We start from the raw sequence: 26399 nt of genomic DNA on the forward strand, positions 1-26399 counted from the left end.
CTTATCCCTTTTTCTATAGGTACCAGAGCCTCGGTGAAAGAGACAGTCGTGATACAAATTTGTAAAAACGAACTTATGTTATTCTTACAGATTGTCCACAAGAAACAATAAGATATAAAAAATATAATAATTGCAAAATTTAAAGTAAATATAAGCAAATATTGTAAAAGCAACAAAATGTTGTGTTGTGTTGCATTCAAGTAGTAATCAAATCAGTTACGCTATGCTGAGAAAAAGCGAGTAAACATTTTGGTGCATAAAAAGCTCGAATTAGAAATTTAAAAATGAGGGATAAAGCAAAGTTTTCCTAATATGCCTTTGAATATATTGGATGTTTTTCACAGAAGATTAGCTAGTTTTTTCTTGGAGGTAAGTTATATCAAGATGTTAATCTTGTTCAAAACAATCACACTTAAATTTCAAGTTTACGATTTAGTTCTCTTTTTTACATTACATTTGGAATTTTTCAAAAGGGCTCTGTGCAATTTTTAACTTCATGTTTTTCTTGTTTATTCCATACCCATTTCTTCCGTATGTTTGCTCTCCCAATGGTACCTTTCCTTTTTGAAAACCTGGCCTTTGTTCATGTGTTGTTCTGAGCATAACCGATTATAGTGAAAGAGCAATTAAAAATGCCCACCTTTAAAGTCTTACAAACAGTTTTACCTACGATCTCCAAAAGCTATTATTGCCAATTCATATTTCGTGATTGTTTGACAACGCTACCCTCCGGTCAATATAGCAGGTGTGCTGGTCAGTGGCGTAGGTAGGGAAATTCACAGGAGGGGCGAACATTTTAGATTTTCCGACAGAAATCTAATAAGCGTTTTTCATAAATTTAAATAACTTCATTGGAACTGAAATGAACAGAAAATAAACTCAAGTCAAGTGTCATAAATCAAACTACTTGAAGCCAATTTTTTGGCGGTACAAAACTTGAAAATGGCTTTGAAAGAAGCTAAAAGCTTTTGCGTCTGACACTCTTAATCAGAGCATTATACGCCAGAATAGGGGTCCGACAGAACACGATGGAAAATATATACCCAGTTGTGGATCGAAACAGACCAATCAGAAAAACGCAAGCGCATGACCGGTATATTCGTCAAAATTACCTTAACTAGTAATGATACAGCGACGGCCAATCGTCGCTTCCTATGATGAGGGAATGTAGCTTAAGTCCTGTTTTGCTGATGGGGTGTGGCAATGTCTTCTGAAGGGTGTGGTAATTTTTATTAAAATTCAAGGATTTCCTGTTTACTTCACCGAAACAAAATAACTTTCATATATTATTTTGAAATGGGGACAGTATTTATTTCACAATGTAGGAAGAGTTATTACAAGAGATTCATCTCTTACAAGATGGGGTCTCATAAAAAATTAATTCTTAAATCATTTGCGACTTAATACTATCTGCGCTAGAGGCAGAAACGAACACAGACCTGTCAAATCTCCCTGTTTTGCCGGGAGACTCCGGGTTTTGCTTGCTTTCTCCCGGTTTCCCGGTTTTTAAGGATTTTCTCCCTGTTTTTCCTTGCCTTTCAGCAGAGGTTTTCTTACAACAAAAATTATTGAAATGATTTTGTTCGTGACAAAGTATTTTGTTAGTGTTTACAAATTAACGAAAACGTTAAAAACCAACAGGAAGACGCTACCCATGATAATTGTTGTCAATAACTGTTTGTCCAACAACTGTGTGACTTGTTGACATGTATGTTGTTTATAAATTCAACAAATTCCAGGGATCTCCCCGTTTTTCTCAACAAAAAATCTGAAATTACCAGGTTTTGAAAGTTTTAGTTTGTCTGAGAATAAAGTTGAATTCGAATGAAACTAGAAGAAATTATAACTTTTATGTATAGCAGAGAAATATTTCTAATAAAAACTGGACCATGATTGAAAGACTGATCCACTAAGAAAATGCTGATGCGAAGGATAAAGATTGGTTCAGAAAATAACTCAAACTACTGATGTTGTTTATGTCCAAAATCAATTCATCAATCTATTTCATCAAAAGCTCCTTTTCCTAGATAAAAGGCTGATTTTCCATTCTCCTATTATAATATATTTCCCAAGCTAAAGTAAACGTTGATGAGCCTTCATTGATCTACCAAGGAATCAGTTTTCCTTTGAAATCATAAAATAGGCCATTGTCCTTTTCTCCAAGGCCTTCAGAAACTCTTAAGAGACCTTCTACGCATTCTGTGGTTGACGTTATTGCACGTCCACCACCCATGTCAGTCTGTACCCAGCCAGGATGCAGAACAACTGCTAAGATCCCGTCACTCTTCAGTTCAATGCTCAGGTTCTTGTTTACCATGTTTAAGGCAATCTGCAAAAACAATAAAATGTGTCAAACATCCACTGTTAAATGATGGATGAGATATCAAAATAAGAGGTTTAATATGTGAAAGAAAAGCAAAGGGTTCAAACACCCCACTTTTCTCTCACATTATTTTCAATTTTCATCTGCTTACTTAAGGTAATTGTCTGTGCTGACGCTTACACTCTGACGTGTGTCAGAACAAGAGGCACCTAAGTTGTGATTCTGCTTTTCTGTGCAATCTTTGAAGCAGTGGCAGAATTTCATTTTTCAGTCGGGGGGCAGGGGGGGGCAATGCCCTTAAAAAAAATTTGCAGACAAATGACATAATTTACTGACAAAAGTGTGTCTTAACTGACAATTTAGCAAAACCTAGAGGCATTTGCTCCCCCCCCCACACACACCCCCGCAATTTCTGCCACTGTTTTTGAGGGTTGTATTCAGAGAAGGTGTGGCAAAAATAAAGGACCATGGATAAACTCTTGGAAAGGGGCCCGTGTTAGCTGAGCAAAACTGTTATCCTACTGGTGTGAACGCCTAAAATCTTTCTCACCAGTTCATTTTCAGTGACATAGTCAGTGAGGATAATACCAAAAAATTTTAATATTAATCTCACTAACTTTTCACTGAACAAAGGAGAATGTTAATATCCTTGGCACCAACAAACTGCCTTCATCATTAATTCGAATGGCATAACTCACCTTTGAACATCTGTAGGAATAATTTCTTCCACTTGAATTGTCATCAATGGATCCAACCTTGCTAGACATGTTAAGAACCGCAGCCCTTGCACAACTCATTGGCTTAGAAGATTCATTCTTGGCTGCTTGTTGAAGCAATGGAAGAAATTCCTGCCCAAAAACAAGGTCAAAAAATTGTCTGAAATATGAAAGGGTTTTGAGTTATTTGTGGGTTTGGAAACTGAAAAATGAAGTTACAATTTCATGTCTTGATATTATGCAACAACAATTTTTTTCTTCATTGCTTTGCTCTGGTGTCAATTTTGACCTTTAATGTATCAGACAGCTCATTTTGCCATCATAATGCACCATGTATCTAACGCTAAGTTAGATTGTTCTTTCATCTGAGATGCTCATCGATTAAAACACAGTCTTACCCTTAATATCCTCAAAATTCATGATTCATGAATTATCATGTTTAACAATCAGAGACAACATTGTATTCTTCAACTACATTGTTTATATTAGCCAATCGCTGAAGGGAGAGTCTGCCTTAATTTGTAGTAACAATTCACAATCATAACTTTCCGAATAATATGTCTAACCTTTATAATCATTGTTGGTGCAATTGTATTTATCCTGTAAGATTCCATCATGACTTCAGGTGTAACATCTTGTAATCGCCCTTCCAAATGCAAAATGCCAGCATTATTTATCAAAACGTTAAGGCCTTTGTTCCCAACATGACCTTTGACAGTTTCAAATGCACTCTTTACATCATCAAGATTTCCAACATCTAGTGATGAAGCAAAAAAGAGCAAAAATGATGACATGAGGGCTGTATTACTCATTTCAATCAGCATTCAAAATTGGAGCAGCAAATCACTCTATAAAAATAATTTTGTTTTTGAGTTAATCTAGTACTTTCTTTGTGAATTGACATGCCTCCCCTAACCCCCCCCCCCCCCCAACAATATTTTCAGAAGCCCAAGTAGCTTATTTTGCAAAAAGGTTTGTTTCACTTCGCCTTTTTACCCACAGCCCAGAATGAAGAATTTTCCAACAAAATAGCTATAAAAAGGAAAATCTGTCAAATTTCAAGGTTAAGGAGGCTGTGGCACCCTGCCCCCTGCCAGAAGGCCTTTGATTTCTTGCAATTCAAAGACTATTTTACTCATAATGACACTATGACATTATTTTGACATTACAGCAAAATTCAAAACAGTACTGCAGACATGATAGGCTCATGTTAACTTTTCAACAGAAAGATCTTTGCCATAAACATATCTTTCCAACCCTACCTAGTTTTATAACTTCAACACCTTTGTGTTCTTCAGCAATTTTCTTCAAATCCTACAAAACAAAAAATAGTAAATGTTACACATTTATCCCAGTCTGCAGAGTATGGCAGTTCAGGAGGTCTTTGAGCAAACATACTTTTACTATCCATATGGCAGACAGAGAGAAGTTTATTCAATAGCATTTATTTAGTGTGCATATTTGGTGTGAGCATAGTGTGCAATTTTAAATACTGATGCACTGCACTATGCCTCCTTGCACAGGCATCTGCTACACTCTGTAGACTGACACTTATTTAGATGATTTCAAGAACTGCACCTAGCAGAAAAAGGAGCAATGATTTATTGCAATTGTGACTCCATTCCTTAGCCAACAAGGCACTATGAGATTTAAATGCCCCTTTGGTCAATACTTTGTGTAGCAGAGAATCAGTTTACTGCAAACTATGTCATAGTTAATTCTTAAAACCCCAAGAATTAGATGATGGACGTGTGGGAATTAGGCCACGAGAATTAGGATGTCAAAAAATGCCCCATGTTGAAATTCAAAGTTTTTTATTCACAATTTGCCTTGGGAAGAAGAGACTCTCGGACTGTATTTGAAACGTCAACACAGGTGGTAAAAATATATAGGTGTCTAATGACATTGCTCTGAAGTGATTTTAAAAGTTAGGTTAAAGCCCAAAGCCCATTTTTCAGTAAGCATAACACTATCTTCCAAGATTTTGCAAAGAAAGCACCTTTCCCAGCCTACAAGATGAGATGACACCCCCCCCCCCCCAAGAAAATTCTTGTCGGCAAATTTTCTAAAAGTAGAGTTTTGTCAGGTTTTGCTTTCAAAGTTCCCAAAGCAAGGGATAAGATGAGGATGTGCCCCAAAAACTTCAAATGACTCTCTTTCGGCAGCCGGAGTCTAGAATCTAATGTCCAATATCCAGGGGACCTAATTTCTATCTTAAGTTTGGGGTTTAGGGAAGGATCAAAGTTTATTGAAAAACTCTGAACGTTGATCCTGGAGGTACTGGAAGCCACTGTAAGCAAGGAAAGAGGGCAAAGTGCCTCAGGGCCTTGAGGTTGAGGGGCCTCAAGTAGTAATGAACTCCATTTTAAGAATGAAATCAATGAAACATAGGTATGCCTAAAAATAGTTAAAAGTTCTAAATGATTGCAAGAAATGACTGCAAGAAATGTTCTGAAATGCATTTTAAGACAATCTAAAGGGCGTGGTCGCAAAAATTTTCTGCCGGCTCTGCTGGCAAGGGGACCTCGTCTTTTGGTTTTGTTTCAAGCCCTTGGAAACCTAAGTACCCACAGTCACTCGAAAATTGAAGCGATGATTGACTAAAGAGAACATTCTCTTTGATAAACAAAATCAATTGCCTCAAAATGCCACACCCCCACATTGAAATATCTTAGACCACGTCCTATTTTGTCTGCAAATTGGTGACTGGTACCCCCCTAAGTGGGGGGTGCTTAGCGACAGCCCTGGTCAGTAGCCATTTTTCATATCCAAAAGCAAGATTGCAAAATAAAATAGCCTAGAACTGAATAGGACAGACCCTAGAACTCACGCCAAGAACTCAAAATGCCACACTTTTACCAGATGTGCAGTGGTTTTTTAGAAAAAAATTTTGTGTGTGCACTTGCCATACTCTGAAGTTTGGGGGGGGGCTGCCCATTATATTGCTTCCGATTCCAGGGCCCCCACTTTTATGCAATACAATAGAGTTTTTTCAAATTCTTTTGTCACGAGTTAAATTTTCCCTTGCCCCCCTCCCACCACTTTCCAACCTGCGTCGGAGCCCCTGTGCGTTCGATACACGGTTATAAAGGAAATATACTTCAGCTTTGACAATTATTGGGGGGCTTTAAGATCTTTAGTTGTAAATTATTGCAAGATTGCATTTACGATTGATTGATTAATGAATGAAAACTGTGCTTAGTTAAAACTGATGACAACATTGAAATGATGGCTTTGTTTAGGGTGTACAACGATGTTGCAAAAGCCTGATGAAATTGAGACTTTACAAATTACCGTAGCTCCGTCTGGTGACCTGCATGTCGCAAATATAATTTCTGGCCTGTTAGGTTGCTTGAGAAGCTGTTTCACAAGTTCAAGGCCAATTCCTCGGTTTGCACCGGTGACAAGCACAGTCTTTCCAAACGCCATTTTTGATGCCAACGTGAGTCAAGTTGTTCCTGCGAAGGATTTTAGAAGCCGGCGAGCAAAGACGGCCCTGATGTTTACAAGAGTTTGGTGAATGAGCTGAAGAAACGTGCAAAGTTTCTATTTCACGAATGTTCCACAAAAACCAGAATATCCATCAATCGCACTTGTCACCGTGAGTCAGCATTCAAAAGAAACCACTCTATTTGGTGTTTACCGGAAAACAATCAACAAAGTATGTGTTTGCCAACAAGTACTTTCTGAACAGGACAATTGTTTGCTCAAAGATTTTATTGTTGTCCCAGAAAACAAGGGACCATAAGGATGGAAAGTTTGCCTTTCTTTCGGGCCTTTTTTCGAGTACTAACAAAGGGGGGGGGCAGGAGAGAGCTTCACCACGGCCCTCGCGTCATTTCTTTGTAAACCTATATAGACAAATTATCCCCGTATTTAGTCAAAAGAAAGAGACCAAAATAGGAACCTGGTGTGATTCTTTCACGGGCAACAAAGCATTGGATCATTCAGTTCAATTAATTTCTTGCAACATGTTGCGCATTCCTGCATAGAAATTGTTTCCTAGAAAGAGCCAAATCGAATATTTCTTCAATCATTCAAAAGAAACAATGTCCCTATTCAAACCCCAGAGCATCAAATTTCTGTTCATGGAAATATTCATTTCATTAGTAAATTCAAACATTTTAAAACTGCTATCATATCTAGAAATTAAAGATTCAATTTAACCTTCTGTATCAAACATATAGCTGATAAAAACATGCATCTAAAGATATAAATGCTTTATGTGATTAAAGAAAGAAATAAAAGGGGAAATAAAAAGGGGAAACAAAGGGGAAATAAAATTATTTCTAAAGAATTGTTGCAAGCTTTCAAAGCTGCCGTGAGTACAATAAAAAAAACCTAATTGGAGATGTAAAAGATCATCATATGAACGGCGTTCAAATGCCATCAAGAGAAAGGAGAAGCAGGAAGGGCAACGTTCATGGAGCTTGTCGATATTTTACTACCAAGGGTAAAGAACTATGCAAAGAGTTCCCAGCTCTTGAATCAGAAATTAACAAAAATAGCATCTCAGATATTCCTCTTCCAAACACGAAGAATCATGTTGTTGATCTCATAGGTATTGGGCCTAGCCTAGGAATAAGGAACCTGTCGAATAAAACGCATTTTTATTGTTTTATGGCTTGAATCCAGAGTTATATCGAGAAAGGAAGTTGAAGTGGGGGATACTTGACTGAGATTTTCTAGAGAGATAGGGCCAGATATGAGGTGCTTGAACTGTTTAATGGGTGAGACTGAAACTAGTGCTGCTAGAAGAGCTTGAACGTAACCGAGGAAAGGCACGGTTAAAGAGAAAGTCGCCGTTTTGAAACAATTGCGGCTTAATTCAATACTATCTGTTCTATCGGTAGAAACAAACAAACTTGAATTTGAATGAAACGAGAGGAAATTTAAACTGTACTGTCACAGCAGGGGGCAGCAAAATAAATCCAATAAAAACTCGACCATAATGTAGATATTGCTGATGCAAAGGATAAAAGTTGGTTCAGAAATCAAGATAAAAGGCAGATTTTCCATTACCCTAATATAATCTATTTCCCAAGCTATAAACGTTAATGAGTCTACATTGATCTACAAAGGAATCAGTTTTCCTTTGAAATCGTAAAATAGGCCATTGTCCTTTTCTCCAAGGCCTTCAGCAACTCTTAAGAGACCTTCTACGCATTCTGTGGTTGACGTTATTGCACATCCACCACCCATGTCAGTCTTTACCCAGCCAGGATGCAGAACAACTGCTAAGATCCCGTCACTCTTTAGTTCAATGCTCAGGTTCTTGTTCATCATGTTTAAGGCAATCTGCAAAAACAACAAAAGTGTCAAGCATGACTAGAAGACTTGAGGAAACAGTCAGAAGTTGAAGAAGCAAAGGTTTGATACAGCTACCAGGACGAAATTTTTCAATCTAAGAGTAGTAACAGACGCTCTTAAAAAATTATCAATTCAAAAGCGTTGAATATATTTAAAAGCAAGGTGGACAAATTATACCAAATCTATAGATTCTCTATGGATACCTTCTCCATTCCCCTGATAATTGTCTCACCATGTATTATAGCTTAGTTTTGCTACAATTTAAACCAGACTCTGGGATTTTAAAAATTATCATTATCTTCAAAAATCCTGTTGTCTGTAAATTATCATTATTATCATATTTATTTCAACGGACATAATTTACCTTTGAACATCGCTGGCTATAATTTCTTCCACTTGAATTGTCATCAATGGATCCAATCTTGCCGGACATGTTAAGAACCGCAGCCCTTGCACAACTCATTGGCTTAGAAGATTCATTCTTGGCTGCTTGTTGAAGCAATGGAAGAAATTCCTATTCAAAAACAAGGTCAAATTGGTCTGAGCTACCATAGGGTTTTGATTTGAGTTGTTTAAACTAAAAGTTGATGTTACAGCTCCTCTCTCTCTCTCTCTCTCTCTCTCTCTCTCTCTCTCTCTCTCTCTCTCTCTCTCTCTCTCTTTCTTGATATTACGCATAAGACAGCATTTCTTTTCGTGCTCTGCCCTTTCGCCAATTTTCGCCAATTTGTCCTTAAGCCTCATTAATATCATCCCAACATTTAACTGAAAATCGCTCAACATTTGTAGAGTGTGAATGTTAAGAGGACTTGAACACCCTGTTGAATAATGTTCAGTGATTCTTAGCAGCATAAAGCGATGTTGAGTGGGGTTTGTACAAAAGGCATGGCTCTGGGGGAGCGGCAAATCATGTAGTAGTTAAGGGTCCTTTTTGGTTCTTCGTAGTTAATGGTCCTAGGGTCCATAGGGGTCCTAGGGTCATAGGGTCTGGTTTTTCCAGTATGCCCGTCAATTATAGTCGGCCACTGAGCCAGTGACGGTTTTAAGGGGGGGCCATGGCCCCAGGCCCCGCGCTTATGATAGCCAAAAAGGGCCCTACATCTAAGAAAAAAGATAGAAATTGTAAAGAACAAGGGCCCCGCTGATGTTTTTTGCCCCGGGCCCCGCAGTCCTTAAAACCGCCACTGCACTGAGCAAATGTTGAGAGAGTTTTAATGCACCCAACTGAGCATCGCTGAACAGCACTTTACAAATGTTCAGCCATGTTTATTTAGCCAAATGTTGAGAAATTTTGACAGGGCTTTAAACTCTAATGCATAAATCATTTTCAGGCCACTATATTATCTAAAATTCAACGTGATTGTTCATTTGCCGAGGGTAATCACGTGCTGCTGATTTGAAGACAGTCTTGCCTGATGTGGCCAATCAAAGATCTGTGTATTGTTCAAACTTCATTGTTCATATTAGCCAATCGCTGAAGGGAGAGTCTGCCTTAATTTGTAATCATAATTCACAATTATGACTTTCATAATAAAATGTCTAACCTTTATAATCATTGTTGGTGCAATTGTATTTATCCTGTAAGATTCCATCATGACTTCAGGTGTAACATCTTGCAATCGCCCTTCCAAATGCAGAATGCCAGCATTATTTATCAAAACATTAAGGCCTTTGTCCCCAACATGACCTTTGACAGTTTCAAATGCACTCTTTACATCATCAAGATTTCCCACATCTAGTGATGAAGCAAGAAAGAGCAAATGATGCTGAGGGGTGTATCATTAATTCCAGACAGCGTATAAAATTATTAAGAACAATGGGATTTTAAGGGATTTTTCTTGAAAACAAAGGGATTATTGCTATATGTTTACAAGATTATTGTGGATTAAGATGCTCCTTGGAGCAGGATCCGACAGCATATTCATATAGGCTCTTTTATGTACGTGTCTCCTTCTCTGGCTTGCAAACTTTTAATTAAAATTAACCATCTTTTTCCAATATTTTCACACGGAAACATTTCTATTTTAGCAAACCAACTTACAGACATAACAATATGGCTTCAAGTAGAAGAATCATTGTTTGCAAATGCCTTCATTCAGCTGAGTCCTGAAACCAGTGGTAGCGACGCCATGCCGTAATTCTCTTGTTCGATAGCTAGTTCAAATCGCTCAGGTGTGGCAAACCAGCAAAACATTAATGGTTGATAGAGGCTGTTCTTCCATTATTTTGGTCGTAAGACATCTTTAGAATAGAAAAAAATACTTTGAAAATTTAAATTTCGTTCCTAGTTCATCTTCCACATCTTTCACACCCTACCTAGTTTTATAATTTGAACACATTTGTTTTCTTCAGCAATTCTCTTCAAATCCTACAAAACCAAAAATCAGCAAACATTACATAATTGCTTCTGTCGACTTTAGTTACATAGCATTAAGATTAATGATATAGAATTCTCAGCACAATAAAATGTGACATCATAACATATCTATATTTAAAATGAGATATGGCCTTTGATATGGCCAATGATGAAAAACTTGAAGTTTGCTAAAGGATTGCTATTGTTTTAGCTCTGTTCATATAGCGATGAACAGAAAACAAATTACAGAGGTTTGATTGGGAAAGAGCCTATCCTAATGTCCCTAGATTTCCCTATTTAATCCCGTTCCCTATTTGACCCCGAGCGCTGCCAACATGATTGGGAGATTTAGAAACGGAGGGCTGCAATGATGTTCAAAATGGAATTGAACCTTTATAAATTACCGTAGCTCCGTCTGGTGACCTGCATGTCGCAAATATAATTTCTGGCCTGTTAGGTTGCTTGAGAAGCTGTTTCACAAGTTCAAGGCCAATTCCTCGGTTTGCACCGGTGACAAGCACAGTCTTTCCAAACGCCATGTTTGATGCCTTGGTCGAGTTGCTCCTGCGAAATATTCTGGAAGTCAGTAGACAAAAATGGTTTGATGTTAGAGTTCAGCTCAAGTCAGTCCATGTTTCTTGAATATTCAAAAGGAGACGAAACTCCTTACGGATTAGAACATGAGTTTGTCAACAAGTAGCTGCCAATGAACAGTACACTTGTTTGTTGAAAAATTTCTTGTTGTCTGTGTCTGAGAGCACACCCATTCGGCATACTGTAAAAACCAGACCATAAGACCCTAAGACCCAGGATTAAAAAGGACCCTTAACGCCAGAAGGTTCTTCACCTTGATAAGACAATAGTTGATCAGAGTTGACTGTCATCAATGCACCATGAGGACATATCAACTGTCAAATGTGCTTTTGTGCCCACTACGGCGTTCTTCTGCATTTTATTCACATCAATTAGGTAATAAGTTATCACGGTTTCGATGTCTTAAATAAAAAAGATTACCGGTAAATTTACATAAAGACATTTTTAATGGCATTTAAGAATGTTTAACGTCCATGAAAAATCTCGGGAAATCTTTAGAAATCCCTGGGAAGTCTAGAAGTCCCTATCAAATCTGATCAAAAATCCGAAAATGGCAATAAGGGTTTTAGGAATTTTAGAAATCCCAAAAATCTCGTACGCTATTTCAGGTAGTGAAATGTCCCTTGAGCACTCCTATCCTAAACACACAAACATACCCTTTGAGCTTGCGCCTTTTATTTCTCCTTCGTTGTAACATATTGTTTGGTTAGTTTATCCAATAATTGGGTAGATTTTAGTATTAGGGACTATTTTATTATACGTAGGTAAAGTAGGGAGACTGGATTCTTTGAGGGACAGATCATTCTTTAGAAAATTTCGTGCAAGATTTCCACAAAACAAAAGATTTCTAGAGATTTTAATGTAATACGTGAGATTTTTACTATAGATGTATGCGATTTTTATAGAGTAATTTATCCTTCAGGATTCTTGCTATATCTCGATTTTACTTTTGATTCTGGATTACTTTTGATTGTATCTGGAAAGGAGACTACCTCGATCTCAGTCACTCCAGTGCCCAAACCGTTTTCGCGCGCTCTTCTTAGGCCTACTTTTATGAAATGTGACATGTCTCGAAGAATCAAATGCAATTAATAAGTGCTGAAGACTGTTGAAGTCAAGATGAGAAAGTTAGGAGTAAACCGTACTTCAGATCTGCAACCATTTCCGTACAATACTCAGGAAAATCTTGAGCGATCAGATACTGGTAGTCTTGTTGGAAGTATTAGTTGTGATGGTGACTTGGCATATCTTGCACGAGGCACATGTTTAGAAATTGTTAATACCTGCGATGGAAGTCGAAGATCGGCCTGTAACTTAGGAGCAGTACGTGATAATATTAAAATTAACTGTTTAGTTGAGTATTTCATGGAAAACTCAAGAAAACTGTTGCTAGGACTCGAGGTCATTGGATGGAAGAGAAACGGTTTATTGTGTGTGTTTGATTTGGCGCTAGCAAAGGTTGTACGGGCAATCTGGCTACCCCAAGCTGTTACTGCTATTACTGCCATTGGAAATGTTACGGATATGGACTCAAAAATATCAAATTTAAGGTGAAGGAATTGTACCTTTGTAGCATCAGTTTATTGCTAGATTTTTTGATATGATATGAAAGGCATTTATTCATGAATGGACCAGCCAGTCTGCAGAGTATGGCATGTGCACACCGGATATATTTTTGTGCAAAACTTGTTGCACGCCGGGTATTTTTGGGTGTGGCTGTGTGTGGTCCCATAGAAAATGTCAGCTGATAAAAACAAGTCAAGTAATACTTGACAAATATACAAATAAAAACTTGCGCTATCTTCAACAGTGTACTTCACACACATTCATACATAGTCGGTGCACACCAGCACATCAGAAATTTTTTGTGGTGCACATCGGCACGCCAGGCTTTTTGCTCATGCACACCGGAGATCTCGTTGAAAAGTGCCATACTCTACAGACCGGTTGACCAATTTGCAAAGTATAGATGATTTTGACAAGATCTTGGTGCGCTTACTGCACTGGATCTTATGTAGTTTTCAGCCAGGCTTGAAAGCTTGTGAATGCATGTAGCTATGCTGGATTTCTTGCACTCGCACCTGTCTCACAATATCAATCAATTCATGTATATAAAAACTAAAGTCATGTATATATGAAAGTCATTCTTGAAACCAAGGCTAGGCCAGGTGTATACCGAGGTTCGTATGCAATAAAAACCCCAAAAACAGTATGAGGAGACACAGGCAAGTTGTTTACAAGTAAGGTAATGGGATTGATATAATTTTGGAGCCTTTCAAAGCAACCCCATGCAACTTATGAAACCCAGCTAAGCCAATGCAGTGTGCAAAGAGTGGTCTTCAAAACTTGTGATGTAAAAATCAGAATTAAAAGTTATAAACAATCACAGAAAGTGCTATCTGTGGCACTGCTGTGCCATTTTCCAAAATTATCAAATCATACATGTTTTTCAACTTGGTCTTTAGGTGCCCCATTAACATTTACATGTCTACATCTTTGTTGGGTGTGTTATTACCATGCTCAGCAAATTGGATGATTGGCAGCTGAAAATGTCCTGACTGCTGTGTTTATAGCAGATCCCCCTGTTAAGAATTGTTGCCCTGAGATCATTCCAATAGAAGACGTTTAGTAATGAGTTCCATATCATAATATAAAATTTTCTGTTTTATAACTCAACTAACTACCAACAGCAAAACGTGCGAATGTACGTAAACAAGTCTTTGTTAAGAAATCTATTGTGTAATATAAACAAATGCATGTTCGCACTTTGTGTGAAAAGAATTATAATGTTTCATTGTTTTGTTCATTACGAAGCTAAAGATTGTATTCTCAACACCCCCAAAATATTTTGAATTCATATAGCCAATCAAAATAAAATTTATGCTTGGATATCCTGATAAGAACACCTAGACTCATATAAAAGATGTAACTGCTAAACAGAAGACCAAGAAATTGTTATTGGGCTATGAAATTAAATTTTAAATGTACAACATGGATAGAAAAAGAGACAAGAAAGTGTGATAAAAATAAGTGCGGTTGCGTGATGAATATGTCTTTTCACTAAAGAAATGAAATCTTACAAATATTACCTGTTCAAATCAAACAATTTAAACTTGAGTTACATGCTCACCTGAAGATAACAGAAAAATATTCTATGCCAAGAACATCAAGCTCCTAATATTGTTTTGATCTTGAGTGTTCTCCCAAGGTACTTGCCAGTCTTCCATTTATGTAAATGTTATTCCCTAATTTTTTCTTGGAAAATTAAGATCTCAAAATGTGCAAATTTGTTGACATACAGGCACATGATTTCTACATTTTATCAATTTCTGGTCAAGGGAAATCCACCTGTTTGTTTAAAGCTGTGAAAGTATATTTTCCCGATATTTAACTAACATTTTATGTAGTTGCTAACATAAATCAAGCTTTGTTAAAGATGAGCTGTACTTTCCTCCTGACTGCTGAGTTTTGTAAAATATATGCAGAAGATTTGGCAGATTTTTGCTGTTATTGTTAAATAACTCACACTCTTATTTCTCAAACAGCTAGATACTTGTTTGCAGCTCTTAATCTTATTGGTTGAAAATATTCAGCAATATCTATCCTAAATGTTAATACCAGTAGTAACTGTGCTCTTTGTAAGTCAGATGTCAAGGAATTGCACTTTTTTAAAATCATTTAGGTGCACTTTTTTAAAAACATTTAGGAACCTCAAAATAGAGGATGCTTACAGATCAATATAAATACCTATACTATATATGATAAGTGTATTGATTAAATTTTGGCGAGTAACACAATCAACTTTTTTTTACAGCAATGAACATTCAAAGGGAATTGTAATTGTTGGCTGCCAAGGAGGCCAGGTTTTAATTATAAGAATTGGGAAAATGAAATCTTATGATCATAGAAATGATTTAAGTCTTCCTGCTGATGTGGAATACATAAAATTAAAAGAGATTCTAAAGACCAAGGACTTGGAACTGAAATCATCTACAAACTACTGCATTGATTTATCAAGTATGTTCATGACTGCTGTCTCTATTTTATGTTCTGTGTCAAGCTATCCATTTATTGTACTTCTTTCTAGAATAATTGCCTCACTTGACAAAAGGCCCAGTGTAAAACATCCTTATTTTCAAATGCATTCTATTGTTTTATTTTCTTTCTTTGTGGAGAATCGATAGCAAAGAAGAGGTTATTTTTTCCATGTTTTAAATGCTAGTTGCAATGGCAGTCACTGATTGTCAAAATGATTCATCATGCTTTATGTCACCTGCTGTCCAGCTATTTGTTGCTAAACTTTATCAACTTTATAACTTTCTTGTTTATATAATGTATATAATGTGGTTTGTTTCATCTTTCTAGTAAATTTTTGGAGCGATGGTAGTTTCAGATACTTGGACCATAAGGGGAAACCACTGAGGGTTCTTCGAAGAGGTATGCACAGCCATATGAATAATTATGGATTGTTTTGATTTCATGTGTTACCAGAAACATATCATTTTTCAAACCAAACAACCTGACATCTCACTTTGGGCCACATTGTGTCAATCAAGTTGAATGTGATGATCCTAGACCAATTTTTCTCAGAAAATTAATCTTACTTGTTGAATCTTTGGACTAAGCACCCTCATCACTGGAGTATGTATGTAGGAGTATGACATGTTTAGCCCATTCAGTCCCAGACATTTTTGCTTTCTCATGCACTTACCCCTAGCCTCATTTTCGTGATTTTGGCTCTTCTCCCCAGACAATATGGCAAAAAATTTAAAAACTGAGGTAACTTGAGAAAAATGCATGTATTTCAAAAACTATTGGGTCTTTTAAAAAACATACAAGAGAAGAAACAATGCAAAAGAGTTAAATTACTTAAGTAAAACACTATGGTGGTTAGAAAATTGTTAAAAAGGTTAAAAAATTAATTGTTCTTTTCGTGGAAAGGCCTAAAACAGTCAATGCAAAGATGGACAGAATCATCGTTGCTGCACCCGTCGCAAACGATCCTTGATTCAGCCCGTTTCTTCTCAGCAATGCAGTTTTTGCATCTTCTGGCAGTCTTCACTTTTTTTGGCCAGTGTCCATGATCAGAAAGTCCTCCCTTGGAGGCCTTTCGCTTGCGATAGTTTTGGCCTTCAAGGAGGTACTTTGCAATTGCCTTCTTGAACGACAAGACACTTGGGGCTACGGCAATGCCTCTTGAGTTGATCTTTTTGTGGTTTTCTGATTCCTTAAAACAAATGAAAGCATTTGCCAGGCTAATATCATACAGAAACCACATAATATAAAGCCACCAGCGCTTCGTTGAGCGGGCTGTAGGATATAGTGTGCGAAGCTGATCGCTGTGGTCAACGGCATTCATGAAGTTGTTGTATTTGACAATTGGCCAAACGCAAGGAACTTCCTTCATGGTCCCATCTTTTTGACGCCGATTGATAGTAGTTGGGCCTTCGCTTGAATCGGTATTTGTTGATACAACCAGAACTGGCTTGCGCCCCTTCTTCTCGCGCCAAGCAGAAACAAGAATCCCATCATTTTGGAATTGCTTGGAATCTCCGCCATCCTTTATGAGGTTGTTCACCTTTTTCTTCGAGTCAAGATCGAAAGGGAGCCCCTTTACATTTGATCTGACAGTTCCGCAGCAATACAAGCCTTTCTCAAGCAAAGACTTGCAAAGTGCAGGACTGCAGAAGTAATTATCCCAGTAGATGTGACTGTTCGTACCATACAGTGGCTCTGTTAGGTCTTCAACTACCTTTCTACCAAGGCCTACCTGACGAGTACCATCTTTAGGCTTCCCCAAGTAAACGCTAAAATCGTTACAATAGCCGTTGTGGGAATCTGCCCGCATCCAAATTTTGATCCCATATTTGGTCGGTTTTGACGGCAAATACTGTCGGAAATCAAGCCTTCCTCTGAATGCAACCATGGCTTCATCGACAGCACATTCCATGTGCGGGTTGTAGTTTTTTAAACAGTTGCCCCTCACAATTTCCAAAATAGGCCTAACCAGATAGAGTTTGTCATAGTTCTCGTCTTCTTTACCTGGCATCTTTGTTCTATCATTTGCATGCAGGTACTGTGTTATTTTGTCGAACCTGTTCCTTGCCATTATTTTTTTTAAGAAAGATCCTCCAAAAACGGCATCTTCGGACCAGTACATCTTCATTTCTGGCATGTTGATGATGGCCATGAACAAACGCATGCCGAAGTAGGTTTTTAGTTCAGCCGAATTTGTTTCTGTCCAAAGCGGGTCTGGTTGCAGGGAATTCTTCTGTCTTGCGTATAGATTTGTTTGTGTGGCAAGAATTTCAAATTTGCTTGTGTGGCAAGAATTTCAAAAATCTGCATAGGAAAAAACAGATTTAAAAAATCTATTTCTGTTTTTTCACGGCCAAGAACATTTGTTGGGCCTACAGGTTCCTTCCCGCAAAAGCTTCTTATGACAACCTTCGAAAGGTCACTGGAAAAATGTCCGTTACTCTCTGATATTTGAGAAACATCGATGTCAGAAAGTTCCCCAAGCTCTTCATCAGCAAATCCAAAAAAAATCCTCCTCTTCGTCACTGCTTCCAAAGATGTCGCGAACTAGGCTATCCATTGTTGACAAAGTTAAACAACTGAAATTCGTAACGGTTTTTCTCACGATTTCACTACGGGACCAAACCCATATTTTTGCATAAAAACAAAGTAAATTTATTTCTCTATTGTTTTCTTTATGTTACTGAACAATCCAAGTAGTTTAAATGAGCCAATGAGCAACAAGAAGTCAAACCGTCAAATGACGTCCGTGGGGAAATGTGCAAAAAGGCATGAGACGTCATTTGACGTTTTTGGGGAGATGAGCCAAAAACTCTTTGATGCCATTTGGCGTCAACGGGACTGAATGGGTTAAAGTATGTAGACTACTTCTTTTGTTGTTTTTTACACAAATTTTACATTTAGGATCAATATGTTTTGTAAATACATTCTTTTGACGGCTGTATTTCATTTTTCTTCAAGGTGATGTTGCTGTGACCTCCTTGCTGGTATTAAGGCAAGCAACACTGCTAGTTGTTGGGTTCAACTTTGGATGTTTTCAGATTTGGAATCTCCAGTCCCTACAGCCAATGTAAGCTATATTGTAGCATTTATCCTCTGTCCTCCCAAATGTTGATCTTCTTTCCAAATATTTGAGTTCAGTGTGCATTAGTAATCAACTGGTTGTTTGTGGTGGCTCTCTTCAGGGACCATTTCATTTGGTATGACAACAACAGAGTGGAGGCTATTGTTGTTTGTTTGCAATTGGAATACTTAACACGCATTTTTCTGCTGGACACAAAAATTATAGATTTTGAAATATAAATGATTTTATTTTCCTGCATGTTGTCAATGGTAGTATGATTTTTGACACTTGTTCACTTGCTTGCTCAATTATATAAATTTTATGATCTAAAGTATCACATGTATGTCTTTGTTCTTCAAGTTTTGACTTCTCTTTGCAGAAATCTATAGTTGTTGAAAATGTTGTTTTGCTAATCTAGAGTATTTTTTAATTATAATTGTTATGCTTACACTCTCTTGATGATTGCATCAGGTGTAAAGCTCAGTTGTACAACCTAGAATCATTCTGCCTTACACATCCAAGTGTAATTTATTTGCTTACTTATTTCTCTATTAGTTATTCATTGATTTGTGTTCTAACTTCACTTCTCATACATTTACAGCTACAGCAGTCCATATAACCCTTCTGCAGCAGATGTCACACACCTTGTCTTTCAAGTAAGATTTATGCTCTTAAATGATATTGGCTTAAGTTAATAAAGTCTCTTTTATGGATATTTTGAAATGAATGGTATAATATCCTTATGAACCAACAATGTTTTGGTTACTGTGGTTGAAATCTGTTCAATTGCAGTGAATGCAGCACCCATAGGGCCCTCCTGCCATATATGTATGGATTAATCTAAGATACATATATAAATATTTGTGTAAAGAGCAGAAATCTGAATTTCTCATTTGTCAGAACAGGCAGAATGAAAACAACATTGAGTGGAAATATAGCATATTGAACGGTTTATCATTTTTTGCATTCATATGATTCTTTACTTTATTTAAACAGGCTAATTTTTCTCTTTATGTGTTTTTGACTCACCCAGCATCCATCATCATGTTTATTTCTATTATCAATTATTCATTCTTTTGAAGATCTCTTATAAATACCAAAATACCTTATGCCAAACTTTTGTTTTGCCTTTAGGAACCTGAAAATGATCCCCGCCATTGCTGCTACATTCTTGTTGGCAGAAGCCCTTCAACAAACACGTAAGCCAATCGCAATAAAATTTATAGCAATGACCTTCAGCTCTTGAATGCTTTTGACTTCAATTTCCTAGTATAATCAAAACATAACTGTAACAGATAGTTTCTTCAGGATCATGAATCAACTCACCTTTTCCATTGTTTCTATAGATTGTTACCAACAACTTTAACATTATATCAGCTTGTGTTTGGATTCAAAGATATTGATCCTGAGCAAGGATTTATATACAGGGTATGTATATTTGGTAATCCCATAATGGCAATTGCTACATTTACTTTTAGGCCATTCTCATTTCATTTTCAAATTCTTTAAGAACAGTTGCCCTTGAGCAAAGAAGCTGATCTTCAAGAGGCCCACCATCTACATTAAATACACACTTACTTAATCCAAAAATATTGTGAAAAATATTTTCAGTCACAATAAAAGTAGCGTATGCAATAGTATCCAAATAAACTGGAATGTCCATTTGACATTAAAGATTGAAATTAAAATCATTAGATTTATAAAGATCCTCAGGGAGGGTGCTTTTTAACAGTTGGCTGTGAGACTTTTCCAAATTTGCTTACCTCTGAACAAAAAACATTCTGAACCATTATGGTACTTTTTTGGCAACTTTAGAACGTTATACATTTAAAATTATAGCTGAATAGAAGAAGAGCTGCATGTCTGTTTGTAACCATATAAAGACATATAAAGACATGTTTTACAGGTTAACCATACAAATTGATATCTGCTCTTCTTTATATAGGAGCTTGAAGGTGTTTGCGAGCGTTTCGAACATCAGCTCACATCGGATTCAAATCATTTGGTTGACTCGGGGTCCATCGGCAGCAGAATCATAGCGTGCTCAAATCTAGGTAAGGAGCCACGAAAGTAGTCCCAGGTGGAAGACCGGCAGCTCTTTTAGTAGCCTGCAATATGGCCTGTGGTCTTCCAAAAGGGAACTCTGGGGACAGGGGTGGACATTTCCAGTAAAAATTTGGTTGCCCGGCGGTTACCTTGTGTAATGATAAACGGTCTCCCACAAACAAAAATCGGTCGTCCCGGGTGGGTGAGGACCAAATTGTCTGCTCCTGAGCTGCTATTCAGTGAGCGTTGTCTCAAGCAGTCGATGTTGTTACAGCGGCGCCACGTCAACCTTCCCCCTCCCACCCAGTTCTCGGCAGGAACGATTTTGCGTTTGCTCTAAATGTGGCGAGAAAAGGTTAGGGGAGGAATGATTTTTTTGGCAACATATGCTTTGAGATGTAATTCTATGATTATGGGACAGGCTTCACGTAACCGAAAATGATTTATTGCTTTTCCCTAAAAGTTAAATTAAACTGGAAAAGAACTAGGGCCAATTTTTTTTATTTTGCCGCTGTCCCGCCCCGCTCAGAGTCTGGTAGCTTGCGCCCCCGCTGGTTATAGTGGCTCCTTAGTCAGCAATCTTGGAAAAAACTTTCTTCAAATTTCAGCAATGATTGCGTTGGTGTTCCTTGTTGGGGCTATTTTCTATCGATTTTTGTACATTTGAATTATATATTTTTTAAACTTTGGCCTTCAGAGTTTTGCTTCAAAATCGCTTATTGAATGACGCAATGTTTTGATTTTAGCAAGAGATGCCAAGCAGTATCGACTTGATCACAGCACTGGAGGGGCTTCAGAGGGTGAATGTAAGGGTTTAATTTCTGGCAGAATTGCTCAATGCTCATGAAAAATGTTATCGTTGATAAATTTGCATTCATCCAGATTAACTCTATCCTCGGAAATTTGGAATTAAGGATTGTTTACGATTGCTGAAAATTTGATAAAGAAATTCGCTTTCATTTATTGTTAACCCGCTGGTAATGAACCTATCTATGTCTTCACTTATACTGATGTTTGATAAGTATCAACACTAAAACTCTGAAATTATAAGTCTTTGTTCTTGTATCTTTACATTACAAACATAGTTTACTGAAAATTTCCCTTCGTATAAAAAAATATGGTATATATCATTTAGAAGTTATTAACTCTTTAAGAAGTTATAACTCTCAGTTCTTTTGAACAGGTCAGCATCTAGATACGACGCTGTCATACATCGTCTGGGAATCCCCACCCGAAGACAAGTCGCACCCTTCCTATCATTTAGGCCTATTCGATATTAACAAGTGGTATCACCTCCAAATGCCTGAATCTGTGAGGTAGTTATGCAATTTTGTAGAAATTTGTAATTTCTTTGACAAATCTATTTTAAAAAGCATGTCTTCATGTTTGAATCGTCTAAAAGGCTTTAGCATGAAAACATTCAAGCAGGGTGACTGTTTTTGATGGAATCGTTCTCATAAAACACCGAGACACAGAGCTCCAGAACTGGGAGTCAACAGAGCTGAAAACTCGCCCCTGGCTAAGATTCTCATGTGCATGCAAGCCAAATTTTTAACAATTATTAAATCTCAACTTGAATCCAAAATCTTCTATGGTCTTTACTTTGCCAAACAATTTTGTCATTATTTGAATTGATAAAAATGATAGAACTGCCTTGCAATGAATATTTTTAACTTACTGAAACCAGCTTTTTGGGATGTATCATTGTACAACATTATTCTTCAAGCACATATGCATTTTATTCAATCTTTGTATGTTTTCTTTTTTCAAAGGGATGCGATGTACGGAAGAATGGACCCTGTTTGTCCCTTTTTCGCGTTCTATTTACTAGAAGAAGTTGCTGAGGTGATTCGTCCCGATATGCTTGTTGTAAGTATAACCACATCTTTGTTCGAGTTTTTTCATAATCAGTTTTGCTACCCTTAGTTTTCTCCCTACAAAATTGTTTTCAAAGTATCTCTGACTTTCGCACTAACTGACTTTGCCAGGCAACTGACTAATCGTAGAAGTTTTAGCTACTATTCGTTTGCTTGTGTTTATTGCTATTAATTCTCGGCATGTTGCTGTGTTCCCTCTTTTCTACATTTTTTTCACTTTTCGTCGCAAGCATTCCATTAAGTCCTTCGAGCAGCCTGCTACCGTTGGCCTTTCCTTGATTTACCAACTGACTAACTGAATCTATTGTCTGGTTTTTCAGGATTGTTACATAAATCCAAAAGATTTGAGCTCCTTCAAATGTCCCATTTATCCATCTTTGGATCAAAACTTTTGGCCGTCATCTTTGGCTTTCAGTAAGTTACTAGCTGATTGACATTAGCAATGTTTTGACGCATACCATTTTTACACATTTATGCATTTCGACTGAACTTAGCATACTTCAAACGTTGTATTGCTTTAATGTCTCCAATAAATTTTCTTCATAGCTCTCGGGAGTAAGATCTTCTTTCATCGTTTTATGAAAGGGTGCTTTTTGCCTCTTATGCCTTTAATGCCGCCAATGGAGGCCGAGCAGGGGCGGATCCCACGCAAACTTGAAGGAGGGGCAGTTGGTAGTGGGGGTGCTGAAAAATTGATGACGAGAGAACGGTGTATAGAGCAATTTCAGGTCCATTTTCGGAATAAACAACATCACTTTGAAGTAATACTTGAAGCAAATTGACCTATCGGTCTCAGATACTTTTTCACCTGATTCATATTCCTCAAAGGGGGCGCACAATTTCCAAAAAAGGGGTGCCATACTTGCTTCAAGTCGTCGAGGGAGGGGCAACTGCCCTTAAATGCCGCTAATGGAAGCCGAGGAACCCCTCTAAGCCCTTTAAAGGGTGAGACAGCCGGGGCCGCCCTACATCGTCATCTTGACACTTCCATATTAGAAAACTGTTTTTCTCTAAGAAAATTGTGCGAGGTTTGTGTCCAGGTTACTCCTTTGGGGTCATTGTCGTATTTTTGTGTGAATAATGTGTTTTATTTTATTCCTAAAATTTGAGTTGACACATTTTTTTGCTTTAAAGAATGTACCTGTCTTGCTGAGAGGGGGATTGTAAAAACGGAGATGCTTGGATTGCAAAGACAGGTGAATTTATAGTTTCCTATTTTGTTTTTTTGCATTATTTATCGTTGAATGGCAAAAAAACAACTTTATGATATTCAAAGTATGCTAGTATTTATAGCGTTCAAGAACGTGAAGGCTTGCGTGAGAAAGGAATCGGTAGAGGGATTAGAGAAGTGATCAGAAATACGTTGTATTTTCAGTTTATCTTCTTTTATTATGGAGTTAGTGTCAAGTGTCTAAGTTTGACTATGTAGCGTAAGAAGACAACAAAAACAGCAGGGTAACATGAAGTAGTTGAAAACGTGTTGCAATTTCTTAAGATTTTGTTGATTCTGAAGGCAAATGAAGTACATTGACAAACGGACAAGTTTATCAGTGTTCCGGTCGATAAACCGGGCTAGTGAAAGATCGACACAGTGGGGAGTCCATAGCTCTCTCGTAAATCTCGAGAACCATTCTAAACTACCTTGCTAGCGTACATGGACAAGATATTCTTTCTTGATGTTTAGGGTATCTGGCGCCATAGCAGCTAATATGAGTCGTCCCTTGAAATGTTGCAACTCTTACGTCAGCTGTAGAAAAGAGCCTGAAATATCAACCTATTTTCAAGAATAGTCTTTATATGAAACAAAGGCTGCTTAGACATTAAATGGAAGTGCACACAAGCAGTTGTAATACCGTAAATCTTTTATCAGCTGCATCTTGAGCTTATTATTTCTCTTGTCGCAGAATGTTCACGTATATTTTTCTCTGTTATGAAGTTTCGTATTATTTTGAACTTGTGGTTTACGTCAGTTCATCTATAGTGTGAGGAAGTTACCATGTTATATATAAAATGGCCTATTATGTTATGATAATTTTAATCTGGAATTTAGAGGAATTTTACTAAACCAACATCTGAGCATCTATTGTTTGTTTATTTTAAGATCCTGGCAGATTTGGTTTCTAAAGGCAGCGACATATTTACGGAGCATTATGATTTGACAAGTTTATGTTGGTCCACTGGTCTCATCTCAAAAATCAACGATTTGCCTTCAAGATCTGACGATCCACAGGTACAGAACTGGTCAAAATAAATATCCTTTTCCTGACTTTGTATTACTTTAATGCGTCTTTTCTTCCAAATGAAACATTTTGCTAAATTTTCTTTTATTTCAAACTAAAAGTAACGGACCATTACTCTGACTGCGCAATAACGGACCTTTGAAAATATTTGACCAGCGGTCACAGATAGTATGCGCTGTCAGTTGCCCAAAAGCTGAACGCTGTCAGAAATAGTCAGAAATAGTTAGTTAGCCCAGTTAATGGATTCATCTTCCTGTTGCCTTGATGGCTTGATTTCATTTTTGTGTCGACAATACTACTCGTAGATACTGTTGAAGGGTAGCGGGTGGGTAAAATTCACTTTTATTGGAAATGCGAAGATCATATGTTGCCGCGGCCAACTTTGCCAGTCAAATAAATTTCAACTCATTGGTTGAAGTGAACCGTGCTGAACCATGGTAAATAGGCCAATTCGGAATTAGAGTATAAAGATTTGACAACAGCAACACAATAGATGCGAATGTTTTGAATTAAAGAGAAGTAGTAACGTCATTCAAGGTGATTTTTTAAAAGGTTTTTCAAATTTTTTCGGTATGAAAATATAAATCTTGTTATTTACAGGGATGTTCATTCATTTAAGCCTAGATTGTAAAAAAACTCATTTTAAAAGATTCTACTAGGTTGTTGTAGACAATTTTTCACGAGCGCGCAAATTGTATCGGCTTCTGTGAATTTTTCAGAAACATATGCAGATATTTTTTCTACTTGGAAATTAGAATTTGTCCATATGTTTAAGAGGAGAGGGGAGAGGGGGTAGGCAAAGGGTTCCCAAACAAAGAAATATTTTTCCACTTGTGAAAAATGTGAAATTAGAACCACTCATAAATGAACTTGCTTTTAAGATGAAGGTTCGAGAATTTGACATAATTTTAAAACAATGTCTATCCCGTACAGGTTAAATTCGAATGCCTGATGTCTATTGCCATCGAGCACAATGTCATGAGTTTCATAATGGGTTGCCTGCGGGACTGGAGCAGAGGAGGTCAGTATTCTTAATCAGTTTAACCAGCATTTCTTTCTTAATAATTATAGTCAGTACTAATTATTTCTTATCAATCCAATGATTTAAGGAAATAATTTTGTTATATTGGGCTCTTTTCTAGCCATCACTTTTCATGGAGTTTGAAACAAAACAAGAAAACATCATTTTTTGATGTTTTTTAGTCATAAAATTCTCAAAAATTGTAGTTTATTGTCCATGAAAATCCTCGACAAACGTTCCATGCACGCAAACATATTTCACACTTGTTTAGGATCCATAGCTAAAAGATCATTTTATGCTTTTAATCAACATATCCCTTTCTTAGGGTGCCAAATTGTTCTGGGGGATGTTTTTGCAAATCAGTTCAGATAAAGATGACAATTTTGATTGCGATATGCGGCATTTAAGTGTAATAATTAAGTATGTGTAAGGAACATCCCTTGAGGACTCACGAAACAGGCTTGCAGAGATGAATAACGTAGTTTGGTTTTTCTTTCGATTTTAATATATTTAATCGCTACGTGTACGCAAATTATGCACTGTACCCTCGACAAAACAAGGCACGGGTTTCTAAAAACACATCTATTTTTATTATTACAGTTGCCTGCTGATCGCATTAAGCACTTAACTTGGAATAGCAACTTAAAATCGTATTGTGCTTTACACCTAAAAAAACGTCTATCCATATTATTATACAGTGGAATCCCGATATAACGAATTCTGAAGGGAACCAGCAAATAGTTCGTTATATCGGGAGTTCGTTAAACCGGGAGATAACGTTTTTTAAGTCTTTTGGCAGTTCACACCTAAAAAG

The 26399-nt window shown here is 37.2% G+C and overlaps 2 protein-coding genes across 3 annotated transcripts in view; one reads left to right on the plus strand and one right to left on the minus strand.

The window, feature by feature from the left end:
- Positions 1 to 1962: 1962 nt before the first annotated feature.
- LOC135688099 (uncharacterized) lies at positions 1963 to 11448 on the minus strand. The gene is made up of 10 exons (XM_089114186.1): positions 11110 to 11448; positions 10666 to 10717; positions 9894 to 10084; positions 8714 to 8863; positions 8117 to 8337; positions 6334 to 6487; positions 4302 to 4353; positions 3606 to 3796; positions 3022 to 3171; positions 1963 to 2329 (listed from the first exon to the last, which is right to left on the minus strand). Exons 1-10 carry the CDS (start codon positions 11242 to 11244, stop codon positions 2105 to 2107), a joined length of 1521 nt encoding a protein of 506 aa, XP_088970312.1. The 5' UTR covers positions 11245 to 11448; the 3' UTR covers positions 1963 to 2104.
- Positions 11449 to 12286: 838 nt separating this feature from the next.
- LOC135688086 (protein ELYS) overlaps positions 12287 to 26399 on the plus strand; it is a 33970-nt gene continuing 19857 nt past the window's right edge. The window contains exons 1-15 of one of the 2 annotated variants that reach the window (XM_065204793.2): positions 12287 to 12849; positions 15114 to 15316; positions 15665 to 15736; positions 18299 to 18407; positions 19003 to 19057; positions 19536 to 19600; positions 19748 to 19829; positions 20347 to 20455; positions 21194 to 21253; positions 21631 to 21763; positions 22220 to 22316; positions 22645 to 22738; positions 23459 to 23520; positions 24426 to 24554; positions 25498 to 25585. In XM_065204793.2, the coding sequence (XP_065060865.2) occupies positions 12419 to 12849; positions 15114 to 15316; positions 15665 to 15736; positions 18299 to 18407; positions 19003 to 19057; positions 19536 to 19600; positions 19748 to 19829; positions 20347 to 20455; positions 21194 to 21253; positions 21631 to 21763; positions 22220 to 22316; positions 22645 to 22738; positions 23459 to 23520; positions 24426 to 24554; positions 25498 to 25585 (1789 nt within the window). In that variant the 5' untranslated portion in view covers positions 12287 to 12418. The remainder of the gene's footprint in view (positions 12850 to 15113; positions 15317 to 15664; positions 15737 to 18298; positions 18408 to 19002; positions 19058 to 19535; positions 19601 to 19747; positions 19830 to 20346; positions 20456 to 21193; positions 21254 to 21630; positions 21764 to 22219; positions 22317 to 22644; positions 22739 to 23458; positions 23521 to 24425; positions 24555 to 25497; positions 25586 to 26399) is intronic. The other variant, XM_065204792.2, reaches the window with a different exon arrangement.

The sequence above is a fragment of the Rhopilema esculentum genome, chromosome 19 (genome assembly GCF_057945365.1).
Source record: "Rhopilema esculentum isolate cy_ngs chromosome 19, ASM5794536v1, whole genome shotgun sequence".
In the NCBI taxonomy this organism is placed as follows: domain Eukaryota; kingdom Metazoa; phylum Cnidaria; class Scyphozoa; order Rhizostomeae; family Rhizostomatidae; genus Rhopilema; species Rhopilema esculentum.

Bases quoted from the DNA above. Each gene is read 5' to 3' on its own strand.
- LOC135688099 (XM_089114186.1), bottom strand. From the start codon at position 11,244: ATGGCGTTTGGAAAGACTGTGCTTGTCACCGGTGCAAACCGAGGAATT. The intron at 10,718-11,109 runs GTAATTTATAAA...TTGGTTTTGTAG, and splicing joins GGTCACCAGACGGAGCTACG to GATTTGAAGAGAATTGCTGA. The intron at 6,488-8,116 runs GTAGATCAATGT...AGGAACAACTTG, and splicing joins AAAGGAAAACTGATTCCTTT to ACTCACGTTGGCATCAAAAA.